Genomic DNA, 15,337 nt, shown 5'->3' on the forward strand with positions numbered 1-15,337 from the left:
TCTGCTCTTCGTCGTCGCAGCATGCTGCGGTCTGTCCCTGTTGCGACGCTGCAACAGGTGGTCTGCTGTAGTTGAGCAAAATTCTCCCTCCCCTCTTCTTTTCAGTACAAGTTGTGCCTGGCACCATTGTGGTTTTGTTGCTGCGCATGGTGGCCTTCTCCCCGCTGATACTTTCAACATTGGCTCGGTTGAACCTTTCTTTATGTAAAACAGTCAGTGCTGTTGATCGTGACTGTAGGCGTGGTAGGGGTTCATCAATGCCGCTTTTGATGAGGCTGTCGTGTGAGTGCGGGCTGCTGCTTCGAAAACAGTCTCGGTAGATGGCCTGCAGTCCAGTGCTCAGTGCAGAACCTTGAGTGAGGTTGATTGTAAACTAGTTTTGTTTCTTTTTCTTCCCAGTGACTATTCTTTTTAGCATTCTGCAAAGTACGGACCTGCTAAACGAAGGTTCTAGGCTTGAAATAGTAAATATAGCTTTGTGTCTATGAACAGATAGATAGATAAATAAAGGAAAGGGAAGGGAATTGCTGCGGACCGCAGTAACTGTCTAACGTAGTCTGCTGACACCTGGACAGCAGACAGCAGTGGAGGAGAGGTGGCGGTAAAAGAGAAGGGGTAAAGGTTCGTAGAGAGTATAGAGTAAACAGGAAATATTTACAACAGAGCGACTAAGTAAAAAAAAAAGACAGCTTGTTTGTGGGGTGACTTGTGCGAAAAAGTTTGTCACCGACCCCACACACTGACAATGTTGGGTCGCGTGGAACAGCCAGGTGGCGAGGCCCGACTGCTTGACAAAGTCACAGTGCTTTTGTAAGCGACCCTGGACCACGTGCATAGTTTTGTGCACTGCTGACACCAGTTTGTGCCGACCGCATGTGCCGCGTGACCTTATGCCTATTTTTCTACATTCAGAAGCCCCCTAGCAAGCTTGTTTCCATTACTTCTGTGCTCACAATACGCAGAGCCCCTATTGCGCGCCTTGCAGAGCGCCAAAAAGGGTGCTTTTTGCATACATGGCGATGGAAAGCCTTTGCGTGTAGCCAACTAAAGCAATATTAGCCTCGTGCATCTCATAACAGATGTTCATGTAAGGGACGCCGCTTCCGGCAGGCGCCTGCCGTGGAATAGTTCAAATGTTTACCTTGTGCGAAACAGTTATGGTAACCGGCGGCAAGGGATGTCCCCTTCCCCCACGCTAGCAACAGTTCCTCATCACCAAAAATGCATCAAAAGCTGAAGGAAGATGAGCAGATACTATCCACACAAAGGTCGAGGTAAGTGGGCGAAGCAGCCGGAAAGCGCCCCTACTCTCTGTCGATGGCCTGCTTCCCTTCTCGTGTGCTTGGGACGTTACCTTCTCCCCCTTTGAAAGACATTGTGTTTCCTACTGTCCCACGAACCGACCGAATGGTTTTTGGCACTCGTCGGCGTGTCGAAGCATGTGGACAAAGCCCTTGCTATGCTTGTCATCAGTATTTGCAGTGCTCGGGTGCCAGAATACAGATGTGATAAATAGCTGAGATTTTCGGTCTGTACAGCCCAGCACTCCTGGACATGAAGTCGTGATAAAAACGGGATTGTGAAATCTCTAGTAATCGAAATAGAAGCTGATTGTACAGAGCGACTAAGTAAAAACCAAAAAAGTCAGTTCATTTGTGGAGTGACTTCTTCGATGAAGTTTGTCATCGGCCCCATTGGATCTGGTGACATACTTCCTAGCACTGTGTCCTGTTGTTTTTTCACTCTTTCCCCATCTGTGTGCACTGTTACCTCCTTAAGATGATTGTAAGACACGCAAAATCACGCAGGGCACACGTTAAACACAACGTTGAAAGCCGCAAAGCTTATGAGGCAGCTACCGTGCACTCAACCAGACTGATTGGGAGACATCAAAGTGGCCACTCAGGCAGAAACTCAAACAGGCAAATGTAGTGAGAGGGAGACAGTTCAACTTTGTTTCATTTGCTTTGTAAGGGGATGGTACCTCTCTTGAATTTGAAAGAGGTGACGTCAATGACACCACTGCCTACACCCTCCCCTCCCTCACGAACGTGTTTTGTGAGCGCACTCCTTTTCCAGCATACCTGGGTGCTGCATTACTCAGTACTGCGGCAATCCCAGAAATATTTGCAGGCTTTTCCGTTTCCTTAGAAACCAGAGAATGCCGCAAGTGCCGAATAGACAGCCTGGTTACCTCATGCAGCAATGGTGTGGAATTTATTTCCGAATCCTTCGTCCATGTGCGTGTATGATTTTAGCTCACTATTGATGTGGGATGGGCTGTGAGGAAAACTTGAGAAGAATACTATTTATATCATCTAGTACAGATCAAGATGCAATTTGTAGTTGCGTCGGAAACGTTTTGCAACGCAAGAGCAACACGGACACAAAAGAACACCTGGGATGACAGATGAGCGCAAACTACCAACAAAGATTTATTGACCACCACACGTGTTTTTACTGCGTTCATCACCATTGCACATGCGTACAATACCTTCCAAGAAAGGACCACTCCTTATCTGACAGGTGTACAGAGGGTGTGCTGATACAGGCTGAACCTAATAGAGATATCTTTTCAGCCTCTATTACCTCGCGGGTGAGTCTATGATCACTTCTGCTGACAACAGCACACAGATCAAAATAAGGCTTACATGGACAGGAGCTGCAGTGCATTGCTAACCAACCATCACGTGCCGTTTTCTTTACGTTGAGCACATGTTCATTCAACCTATCGTTCAAACATCTCCCTGTCTGCTCTATGTATTGCTTTCCACATGACGGTTGTGGGGTCTCACATGTGCTCTTGGGACAAAGGAACGACAACACAGTAGTGCAAACAATCAAAAGGGCATTTATTGCACCTTTCATACACTAATGCACACTAGCCGAATTACTACCAATAGAACATTCACATGGGCGCGCGACAAATCAAGGAAGTCCGACTCACCGCCACTCGATAGTGAGCGAATACGTTCGCCCCATGCTATGACACCATCGCCTAGTCGTTCACGTGTACAGTCACGCGAACGGTGGCGCGCTCGAACGATCCGTGTTCGTCTATACCGGTGCCCCGCTCCACGCGAGACGTCTCGCGAAACGTGGATCGGCGCACGCGCGGGACGTCCGCGTCGCTCACCGATCCCAACCCAAAGAGGAAGCGCCCTCGACCTTGCTCTCCCAAGTCACCCCGCCATTCGGCGGCGCTAGCATCGCGACACTCGCGCCATCTCCCGCAATGCGCCGCAACCACCACGACCGCTGCCGGGCTTAGCCCCGCGGAGAAGCCGGACTACAGGAGACATGCGGGGAAAACAACATCATGGGACGCGTGAGAGTCGCGCATCCCCACACGGTGGAATACTGTAAACTACATTAGTAGTACAACGAACCAGTGGGTCTTTGTGCTGCTTATTGCAGCCTTGTTGATCACGAACGTTCCTCTGATTGCAGAGTTTTATGAGCTTATGTGATGCCGAAAACGCAACATTCACTTTCAAGTGGCCTCCAAAGTGAATGTTGGGATCATCCAGCCGAGAACTGCAGATGAGGGTGAAGTAGAATCAAGCAAAAGCCATTGGAACAAACTTGCAGTCCTGGGCCAGTATTTTGTAGCGATGCGTTAAATCCACCACTCACTACAGGCATCGCTACAAAATACCGGCCCTGGTTGCACTTTTTGGCGATACCATAGCTGCACAAAAAAAGTACAAAAGAAAAAAAGTTTCGGTACTGTCTTTTTTTTTTTTTTTTCAGCATTTTCGCAGTCTAGGTTTCGAGATATCTGGAGTTTGGTGCAGGGGCGTTTCGAGATAAGGGGTGAAAAATCCATGGAGTTGACCCCGTGCCTGGAAAAAAATTCGACTTATCTGATAATTTGAGATATCAGAGTTCGAGTTAAAAGGGTTTACTGTACTAGTAGGACTGTGCAAATATTCACAAATTTGAATAACAAATATAATATCCTATTTGATTTTGTTGTCAAATCGAATAATCATTGTTTGATTCGATTTGTCTCTGGCAGTATTCAATTCGGTGTCAAAAGTTACTTTCGCGCACCCCTACAAAATAGACAGCATAGTATATGTGGTTAGGCTGTTTTATTTGGAAAGAAATCACGCACTTCCGGCGCTCTTGCCGTGCTGTTGCGGGTGCGATGGCGAACCCGCTAGAGAGCCCCATTCAGCCTGCACGCATGGTATTGGTCACATCATTTGAGTTTCAGAGCCGCAGTACAGTGAAAGGATAAAAGAAGCGGTAGCACAGAATGTTCGCTTTAGGAAATGAACATGTGCTCACCGCTGCTAGCACTCATCGCGCAAGCATTATGATCACGATGGCCATCGCAAGCACTTGTGTGTAGCTTTTTTCTAAAAGTCCTCAGTCTGCATAGCGTAAATTGTGCATGTATTATTTGCCATTTTGTACTGCCTGCACTCCTTCTTTTTTTTCCTGCTGAATTCGGACACTTTCGAGCACATATGCGATATTGCGCATGCAATGGCCGAAAAGCTTCGCTAAAAGAAATGGTGGAGAACTCTGCACCGCAACAGGCAGACTGCAATCACTGCAGTAATTTTCGAGGGTATGATGATTATTTGAAATAGAATGTGGGCAATGTGGGTGTGCGAGCATTATACAAGTGCGATGGTTACGCAAGTAAATACAATATGTCTTTGTACGAGAAGACCACTTATTGGGAATCGCATATTTAAAAACTTCACTGGGCGTCGGAATACATGACATTTGTTGTGTTGCGCGCCAAGATTGCTTGGCCAAGATTGCTTCAGTAATATATACTGCACATCTATTGCCAATATAACCAAAGTGAAATTTCGTTTTGGTTGGCCTTTAATGAAATGGTGTGTTGGTCATTTAAAGAAGCTGATCATGTTTCGAATTCCTTCTTGGTTGTGTCTGAGGGGGAGCATGATGATCACGTGCATCATGTCTAATCGCACATATAACTAATGACAGTCAAGAGCACCTAGTGCTAACTGGTCACACTTCTTGACTTCAAGGAACTGGGGCATGAAATGAAAAGGGCCTAAAATACACTTGACAGGACAACTACCATGGTCCTGGTGCATTTACATCTGTTGCCTCCATTTACTTTGACTTTTACTATTTTATTTGATGTTCAGTTTTTCTGGTAAACAGCTTTGCCAAGTGCAGAAAATTTGAGCGTTGTATTCCATATGTATTTATTATCCCACTGTTACATGCAGCTTTGCTATGAGTTGATGCAAAAAAGCAGTGCTAAAGCGACTGATTATTATGGGTGCTGCATAGTTTTAGGTGTTGCTGTTATAGCATGACTAGTCTTGTTTGAGCATTCAACAGCCATGGTATCCTTATTGAATATAGTTGCAAGGACTCTGCGCAGACTTGACGGACCAGTCACAAAGTGACTTGTTGTGTTGTACAATTACTACTGCTTTTGAAATTGTGTCGTGCTTGGTTTTAGTTACCCTAACTTAAAATTTCTTTTACAGTTGTGTGCAACAACCACCGTTGCAGTTGGAAAAAAATTTAGAGAGGATAGAATTTGGCTTAATGGAAAGTGAGTATGCATTTTTTATGTGGAATTTATGATTGTATAAGATATCTCGAGATTGGCAGTGACAGTAGCCTAAAGAAGTTCAATGAGTTGTCAGATTTGTGGTTAATATACTTGACTGCTTTCTGTCCTCCCAAACACTCCTGCTCAAACTGTGATCCTGATCACCATAGGAGTGGTTTTCCTGCTCTCATAACTGCTGCAGATTCTCTGAAAAAGCTTAAAAATATTCCAAGTTCCCTCATTTCTAAGTTTCCTGATACTTCCCTGATGTGCATTTGTATTATGTCTTGCTGCTGTGAGTCTGCCAATAAACACACCTACCTGTTTGCAGTTTATTTGGTCATATGCTTCTTAATTGAAATGTAGGGGAAAAAAGTACTTTGAACATGTTTTTATGTTTCATTGTTCACTGGCATAGTTTCATCAGCTAAGGGACAAATGGGAGATAAAAGTGAAGCAAGCAATTATATACTGAATTGTCCAGGCTTGACTGACATAATTTGTATTCAGCAACTTGCCATTTGCCAAGTTATTGGCGTTTCATTCTATTGTCTGGACATTGCATATAGAGTGACAAGTATTATTTCCCGTGTGGAAATAATAGGTGCTGTACAAAAGGGAAAGACACAAATATAACTCTGTACTGTCTGGACAAATTTCAAAAATCAATTTGCCTTGCATTGAAGATCTTTTCACACTTGTCAGTTCCACTGTTACTGACTGTTGGGTCAGTTTGCACTGTAATAATCATAGCCTGTATTGTTGCATATCGATAAACAAACATGAGTATTTCAATTTCACTTTTTATTTTCGTAAATATGAAGTATACATTTCAAAGGTGCTAATATTTAGTCTTTGGTATTAAGAAATATTCAATATAACAAAGTGAATAGAAAATTCTGTTGGTCGTGCTGTATTCAATGAGTATTCTGCTGCAATAACAAAACTGAAAATGCAAGATCTGAGACTATATTGGTTTTAGTGAAGCAAATATTTGTTTGCTCGGCAGCTCAGTGCACATGTTAAATTCTTTGGTTTTACGTGCCAAAACCACTATCTGATTATGAGGCACCTCAGTATACATATTCTGGTAGCAAAAATATCCAATACCAGGTAAGGCCAAGATGAAATGGCACATTCTAGATGTGGTGTGTGCAAAACGTTCTGGCCAACGGCCTGCCTAGCGCATCGCCAGCTAGCCTACGTGCTAATGCCTTGTGATCACACCGATTGCATAGTTGCATATTTACAACAGTGCAAAATGTGTTTCTAATGTAGCATTGTTCATGTACCACGTATTGGCATGGCAAGTTGCCAAGGAACCATTAAAATCGACATGAGGCCCTTTGCTGGCGCATCGAAGGCATCACGTATGCCTGCATTTCTTTCGCAAAGACCAGATTGTGAATTTTTTTTTTTCCACTGATATCAGCTTGCGTGCGTAAGAAAATATCAGATAAAATGAAAGTATTTTTGTGTCAGATGCGATAACCTTATAACGAAGCTCGACATATTAAAAATTGTGACGTACATTGTGAAAATTATTGAATATACTTTTGTACATTCCTTTCAATGTACATTAATTGTCTAAGCTATCAGAAATGGATGTGAAAGAAGGTATTGCTCACCTCTCATCAGCCTTATTTTCATGTTACATACAGTTGTCAAGTGCAATGACGCTATGCCATTCACTCCAGCGAGACATTGTGTCTCGCTGGAGACATATCATATAGAAGTACCCTTGAAAGTGATCAGTCAAGAAGATCACAGGCCCAGATAATGTACCTTATATATATAATTTTCAATGATTTTGAGCTTTGTTTTGTGTTGTGTGTTTCAGGAAAATATGTACTTGTGCAAGAGAGTGACACTTTTTATTATATTTCACTATAAGAAATTACAATTGTTTTTATGATGATGATGGTGTGGTGTTTTGTGCTGCATGGGCCAGGTATGGCCAAAGAACGCCAAGCAAATGACAATTTGTTTTAGGCATCTCATGGCTGTGTAATAGTTGGTCATGTTTCTCAGATTTGATAGTTTTTCTTGACTGGACTAATGACTTGCTGACTAATTGTATTGTGCTCTATAACAACTATGTATTTTCTCACTCTAGAGAGGAATTAATACGTTCCCCAAGACTACAGAACTGCCTACATGAAAGTATGTGTTCATTTTTTTGTCTTTTAAGATTAGTTTCACAACAGGTCTCCAGCTTTTGATATTTGTGCTTGTTTTAGACGGCAGGTTTTAATTCCTACATAACTAGTTGAAAAATGATGATGGCTGGCAATTCATTGCGACTACCATGCACTGACAGCTGGATAGGGTGCAAGGAATCCTTGATGTGCATACAGGCTGCCCAGGTAAATGTTGGCCATGATCTGAAAAAGTATCCATGTAACCTGTGGTATGTGTAATTAACTGAAGTTAGTTCACAATTTAAATATTAACTTTCTCAAATTATGTCTAAGTGGTATTCTTCGGCTATCATTAAGAACATTAAACTAGTGCGTTTGTGCCACATTTCTTTACCTGTGTGCTATTTTTCCACACTAAAATGGAAGCGTATGAAAGCCATATGTTATCCTGCACCGACTGGCTTGTAGGCTGCCACTGTACTGCCCTCAAGCGAGCTGTGAGGAAACAAACTTGATCCTTTATTTTACCCAATGACCCCATAATTTGACGAGGTATCGATGGCATTGTTGGCCATATTAGAGCTGACACACTGTTTTTAGCTGCTCTTTTATTGCAATGTCGTAAGTGAAAACTGCACACTTTTTCACGTTACAAATAACGACCCATAAGAGCACAGCTAAACCTCTAAGGTACCGTACACCAAGAATTATATCAGTGCACTGTCGCTTCGTTGAAACTGGAAATTAGGAATAATGCTGGGTTCTTTCATTTGCGGGTCGTTTCAGTGCACTGCTATCTTGGCGCACAAGCCAGCTACTGCAGTGTAATATTCTTGTTTCCTCCACTTTATATTTAGCCATAAACCACATTAATCAATCAATCCACTTTATATTTAACCTAAAAAAAAAACTTTAATGTTTTAGACAATGCTCTATGTATCCTTTAAATATATATTTTTTAAAATATTTTTATCATTGTTAACTAATTAAAGGCAATCATGGGATTAGTTAAAATACGAAAAATTTTCTGAATTGCACCAGGTGACTCAAAAACAAAATCTGTCTTATTAGGATGAGTTGTATGGTCATTTTAAAGGGCCCCTAAATCGCCCAAAGGTCGAAATTTAGTTGTGGTGTTGCAGCTGTGCACGAGTCTACAACGAAGACGTAGCCACAAGAATTTTTCAAAACGGTGCCGTAATAGAAGAGTTACATGCGTTTGATGATCAAAACATGGCCCTCGCTCGTTTCGCTCTTTCCTTCGCTACGCTCCGTTCGTTGGCTAGTCTCTCTTCCTCGCTGAGTGCCCCTTGAAATGTCACTTGACATACGTCATCGCCAATGCGCTTTTCAAAACACTGTCCACTTCCGGTTAAGGCACGGCCACGCTAGCGGCAAACATACCCTAAAAAAAATTCCAATAGAAATCTCTGTTGGTCTTATACGAAATATATATGTCCAATAAGAAAACGTACTGGTCCGATAACAAATTGTTCAGGGTTCATAAAGATTTTTGCTGGTCCCGTATCAAGGCATTACAGTGTTCTATAAGACAAATGTTTTATGGATCTCAATTGAACCAGTAGAAGTACTGATGTGAACTTGTACAGTTGAGCCCACTTGTAACGATACCGGTTTTAACAATATATCGGTTATAACAATGCGAAGCTGTTGCACCGTCAACTTCTGTATGTTTTCTATGGTGAAATAACCCGCTGATTACAATGCCCTCATGCTGCATTATCGGTTATAATAAGGAAGTCTGGCTACTGGGTGTCCGTGCCGAAAGTAAGTGGAATGCGTACTCCTTGAAAATAAATAGGAAAAGAAATTTTAGCCGTTGCACGTCACCGCGCGTTGTTTTCAATTGCATCGCCAGCCTCGCTACGTAGCCTCGCGCACCTCTGGCCCGTTGCTCTTCCACCCCTCCGAACACGAATGGGCTGCGCCCATAGCTCTGCGCCACTCCACCCTCCGAAAAACGAATGGACCGCGCCAACTGCGCTGATAGCGCTGGTACGGTGGCTAGATGGGTAGGTGTGCCGACCGAGCGTAGTTCCCCACTTCTCCGCATCATGACGCAGAAGTGGCGCTGCGGACAGTATAACGGCTGAGCTGCGCGCAATGTCGGTTGCACTATGTAGGCGAACAGCGTGTTTGATAGTATCGCTGCCTCTGCTCTAGCTTTGAAGTATGCATTATACAATGCCGTTTTGAGCAGTGTAAGCAAAGCCAGAATGGAGAATTTGTTACTGTCGTCTACTCAGAAGACACGATATGCTGAAGTCAATTTTCTAGCTTGGCGATTGGTCACATTTACTGGTATAAACGCAGCGCTCCAGCCCATAGCATTACATACGTAGATGCATTTTTTCCATGCATAAATCAATACTGCAGTGGTTTTATGTGGTATATGAAAACGTGTTTACGTGATATTTAGTAAGTTCTAATATTTCAATTTAGAGAAATCCAACTATTGTGTTTATTGCTGCTTCAGTTACGGTATTTAAATTGTTACGAGACGAATTGTGTTGGTAAGTGCATATGGTTCACTGTTTGGTTGCAATAAAATAAAGCAATACGTCTTGGGCTAGATTCATGAATATATTTAAAATACAAGAAACGCTCTCATAACTTGTGTCAGCAGACGCACCAACATAAATAGCCTAGCGCCAGCAAGGTCGCAACGTTGGTCCACCACATCATAACATTATTCACAGCACACGCCTCCGCTTCAGGTGATTCCTCTTCTCCCGGTTGCTTTCGCACGCCATGTTCTTGCCCTTGACAAGAAAGTAAAGGAGTTTAATTGAATAGAACTTCACAACATCTTTTGTGAGCTCTTTCTTGTGCCGCTCACAGCCAATCAAATTCGAAGGATCCAGCTGCAGAAAAGATGCAAAGTCGGCGATACTGTTACTTCATAACTCATTTTAACTGAAGCACAGGTTGAAGGTGTCTTCGAGCGATGCTACCAGTTTTTTTAGTGCTTCAGAAGGGAGCAACAGCCCTGACCTACTCATTATGTTGAATTCAGTTATGTCCCTGAGCAATCGGAGCACTTGGTTATTTGCAGGAACTTCCTTGCTACATAGCCTTCTATATAGAATATAAGCGTAGAGTCACTTTTCTTTTCCCTGTAGCAGCGCAGCGGTGCTCGATGTCGCAGGCGCTGAGCACCTCATGTGCGGCTTGCAAATTTCCAATGTCGAGGAGCTCATCGACGTACGCTTTTCGGTGTATGGCTTGCTCATTAACGTCGCCAATACTGAGCAAGCTACTGAGCAGCCGGGGCGAACATTCCCGCTGTCTTTCTCACAAATTTAGAGCCCGACTTGCAGTTTAGAGCGAAGCAGTAAGTCTCCTTGGTGGTCTTCTTCGGTGGAGCAATGCCGCCGCTAATCTCGCTGGTCATTTTTCTGACCTGGAACATTCCACATCGCTTAAGAACTTGCAAATAGTACGAAAGACGCGGAGCTCTTCACCTTTGAAACTGACACGAACAGACGACAGACAACTATTCCAATACGGGCTTTATTTTTTTTGCTTGCCGCCAGCCCCCTGTAGTAGACGACACACACTGTGGAACCGTTCTACTGACTGCAGCGCCAATTTTGTGTCATGACGTGGAGAAGCTGTGAACTACGCTCCAGACGCACCGGTCGGCACACCTACCCATCTAGCCGCCGTAGCGCTGGGCTGGCGGTAAAGCCCCTATATATAAAAAAGTAGCGCCAATTAAAGCCCCGCTATATAAAGAGGGATTTAGCGCCAATCACTTCCCTCCTCCCCCGTTCCACTGTCGCGCACGGCGTGGCCAGGGCGACCGAGGCGCGATATCGACAGTGGCGCCACTCATGTCAACCCTGCCGTGGCAGACGATCACTAACGCGCTACCAGATTAAATCCGCGGAAAACTTTGATCGCGCCCTGCGGAGCAATTTTTGAGGCGCGATTTTGCTTAGTCAGTCAGTAACTGGCCTTAATAATGCTGTTTTGTAAGTAGCAATGCAACGATGCGAGACGGCGCAAATACCAAGTGTGTAGCAAGTGTTTGCGCTCGCCGGATGGTAAACAAAAAAAGCCTTTTGCCCTCGCCTTATCGGTTGCGGCAATTGAAGGCGCAGCAGCATGCCATCACAACGAAGTTCTTGTCCCTAACACGTTTGATCCGTTTGTGTGTACAGCACTTTCGTCCTACAGGCCCGAGAATGGCGGTCGGAGCGCGCTGGAAAGAAAAAAAAATATACAAAAGCGCGACGCGTGCTTCCACATGACACAGATTGGCCAATGGGGGAGCGGAGGGTGCTGGGGCGACGGGAGGCGGCGAGGACGAAACGTCGGGGTGAGCACGGTGGCGGCAAGATCTAATGGTGCTACTTGTTATATAGAGAGGCTTTAGCTGGCGGAGCGGCGCAAATGTGCAACGTATGGGTGTTCTGTGTGTGCGACGCAATCGAGCCGTACACCAAAATACAGCGACGGCGTTCGCATCGCCACATAGTCATCAGTGAAAATCGTACTGGAATGAAAGCAACGGTGGAACGCTTCATGCCCATTTGTGCCTTTAAAGGCTTAATTTTTATTCTTGCGTTCACCGCCGCGCATAGCACCGCGTTGGCCGCCTGCCTTCATGACTGCGTAGTCACCATCCATAATTGCGTCAATAACGGCTGCGATTTTGTCCGCAGCGGTTGCGGCAAAGAGGAGTTTCGTTTTGACTTGGTACGCGCATCGGCCGCATGCCTTCATAACTTAGTCGCCATCTATGATCGCGTCGATAGGGACCGTGGTTTCGTCCCCAGTTGCAGAAACAGTAGTTTCATTTTGACTCAGTGTGTGTGTCGGCCGCGCATGTTCATTTGGTTGCGGCAAACAGTAGTTTCGTTTTTACTCACTGCATAAATGTCGAGGATGAAGAGCACCGTCTACATCGCGATGGGCGGCGACATGGCGACACAGGTGAAAAAAATCGGGATGTGCGCGCAGTAGTGAAAAGCATGTCTCAGATGCAGACGCACGCTGCGGCCGCGCTTTGACAGAAGTCGCGAAGCCTTTGCCACTGCGAGCGCTAATCAGTCATGAAATGACGAGAATTGCAGCTTCCGCACTGCTTTTATGCAAAATAGAAACAGGATTCTGCCGATTCATTCAGTAAATAAAAGCGTGTTGATGTAGAAAGCATTGGTTTATTGTTTAAGTCGGACATTTTTTCGGTCCCGTGAAATCCGAATTAACGAGGTTTTACTATAGCAGTGCCATTGAACGCCAACAGCCGTGACTTGTTTCACGCGACCAGAGCGCGCAGGAAGCAGAGTTAAACAGTTAAACGAGTCAGCAGACGCACCACCAAGTCAACACAATCAGCAGCCGGATGGAGGAAGGTGGTGGGAAGGGGCACTGGCCTCCCCGCCATTGTAGTTTTCTCACAACAGCTCTGCCATTTCCTTATTTTTTTTTTTTATGCAACCAGGTTATAACAATTATTGGTTATAACAATGGAATTTTCGTGGATCTTGGATATTGTTATAAGAGGGTTCGACTGTATTAGACAAATAAGATGTTTTATAGGTCCCAGTAGATGCAATAGAAGTAGTGATCTTGTATTGGTAGTATTGCTTGGTAAGAAGTCAACCAAGCAGACCGCCAAACATTGAGAATGAAGGCAGAAAAGGCGTCGCCTTAATAAAGGGTTTATGCGTTCCAAGCTGTTTATCTGTTCTGAGGATATTTAGGTACCATTTGTTGTTTCACTGCGTAATTTCGCAGAGATCATAGCTGGCCGCCAGCACATCTGTAGGGGTAGAACAGATGGGGCTATATATATAGGCCACAATTCATGTATAAGTGCTGTCCTGTGTGTGCTGATCATGGTTGCTGTTGCTGCCTTGCCAAAAAGCTCGAAGTCCGGGAAGCTCAAAGTCCCGTGGTGCATAGCGCAGCAGCGTTTGGAATTGTTGATCGTGACGGCATTCTGAACTCGATGTGTGTGTTTACTTGAAATGTTAAAAAAATATCGGAGGTGGTTTAGGGGCCCTTTAAATGTGAAGCATTTCTTCGGCCAATCGGAGCCAAGGTCGCCGAGTTTGTCACCGATGCATGGGTACCTCCATGCGCCCGATTGCTGGTGGTTATTTGGCTCGGCCCCTCTTGATCCATGTGCATGCGCGCGCTCTCCCACGCGCCCACGTGCATGCCGCTACTGGCTTGGTGCCTCCTCTCCTTCCTCCACTCGACAGTACAGGTGTGCACGCCACAAATAGACGTGACTTGGTTGCGCTATGTTGTGTGTAGGCCTCTACTTGCCGATACAAGAATGGCCCCTCGACAGTATCAATCAGATGAGCGTAAGAGTGCAAAGGCTCTGCAGAGACTGGAGAGGTATGCGATGCGTACCAAAGTGGCAAGGCAGGAGGTGAAGGGACGGGCTGACGAGATATGCACGGTTGTTGAGCGCTAGCAACAAGAGTTGCGATGCACGGCCGAAGAACAGTGGCTTGCCAAGCGAATGGCCGCTGAACAGGCCACTGAGGCCAAGCAGCAGTTATTGGAGGACGGCCACTTGTAGTACTGAGATGGGTAATTTCAAAAGCACTTTGTTGAAGACGAATTTTGTGCAGCGTGTAGCGCCTGCGACTGCCTCTGTTCCGATTATGTGTTGTCAGTGTCATGGCTTGCACATGTGGCGGTACTTGAGCGAACGCTTCCCCTAAAGGACGCGAGTTCATACAGGCTTTGCACCACGTGCTGGGGAGCAATGCTTCGCATTGACTTGCATAATCATCGAGCATGGTTTCTGCCATAATTTTTTTGAAAGCCTGGGTATCATTAATAACTTCATTGAAAAAGCACAATAAAGATTTAAGCATAATTTATGACAGTTATATCATGCAGAGATAGTTTTACAAAAGTATGCAAAAAAAATACCTTGCAATTTGAGTAACATGCATTTGCATACACCTCTTTGTATGCTTGCATTCAACATGGAACCATACAATGAAATTTTCCGGAGCATCACAATTTGCACGCAGTCATGTAGTGTAGGGGTGGGGTGGGACTCCCGCGTGAACTACGCCATTTTGATACAAATGCAGATTTCTCCACCACGCTGTGTCAGAACGGCTTCGGCATGTGTGCTTCGGCAGTGGCCGCGAACAGTGAGCGGATTCATTCTCCGAAAAAGAGTGCGGCTGGTCACATTCCGCAGACTGCGCAACGGCGCCTCCTGCACAGTTTCTTGGGACTTTTGCACCAATAACACTGGACTTTTCGGCGCTTCCGGCAAGCGCACCGGCCACTCACGGCTGTTGTTGCTGCTGTTGTCGCTGCTACAACAGAAATGCGCCTGGAGTGCCCATATAATTGCTATTGCAATAAAGTTACATTGGAATAGTTTTACGTTATACCAGCCCAGGGTTGATGGCGGCTTTCTGGGTCAGCGGTGACATATGGTGACCCAGAAATTATGTTAATGCGTCGATTGGACCGGATAATTTGATAACATTTTCTGCTATCATCATGAGCGTCAGCACGGTAACATATAGTTCGACTGTAGGTCCACCGATGTTTTCGGCTTTACAGGAAAACAAATACCGTGCTGCCGCTTGACCCACTCTTCCATATTCTAGTACACTAT

The 15,337-nt window shown here is 44.9% G+C and overlaps 1 protein-coding gene across 3 annotated transcripts in view; it reads left to right on the plus strand.

Moving 5' to 3' along the window:
* The window catches only part of LOC119435887 (diphosphomevalonate decarboxylase-like), a 104,276-nt gene that overhangs the window by 18,996 nt on the left and 69,943 nt on the right, over positions 1 to 15,337 (plus strand). For all 3 annotated transcript variants that reach the window (XR_007468474.1, XM_049672888.1, XM_037702589.2), the window contains exons 3-4: positions 5,493 to 5,560; positions 7,677 to 7,723. Coding sequence is in view for 2 of the 3 variants with exons in the window: in XM_049672888.1 (XP_049528845.1) it covers positions 5,493 to 5,560; positions 7,677 to 7,723 (115 nt within the window). In the remaining variant the exon portion in view is untranslated. The remainder of the gene's footprint in view (positions 1 to 5,492; positions 5,561 to 7,676; positions 7,724 to 15,337) is intronic.

Source organism: Dermacentor silvarum, chromosome 1 (assembly GCF_013339745.2).
Source record: "Dermacentor silvarum isolate Dsil-2018 chromosome 1, BIME_Dsil_1.4, whole genome shotgun sequence".
NCBI classification, from domain to species: Eukaryota; Metazoa; Arthropoda; class Arachnida; order Ixodida; family Ixodidae; genus Dermacentor; species Dermacentor silvarum.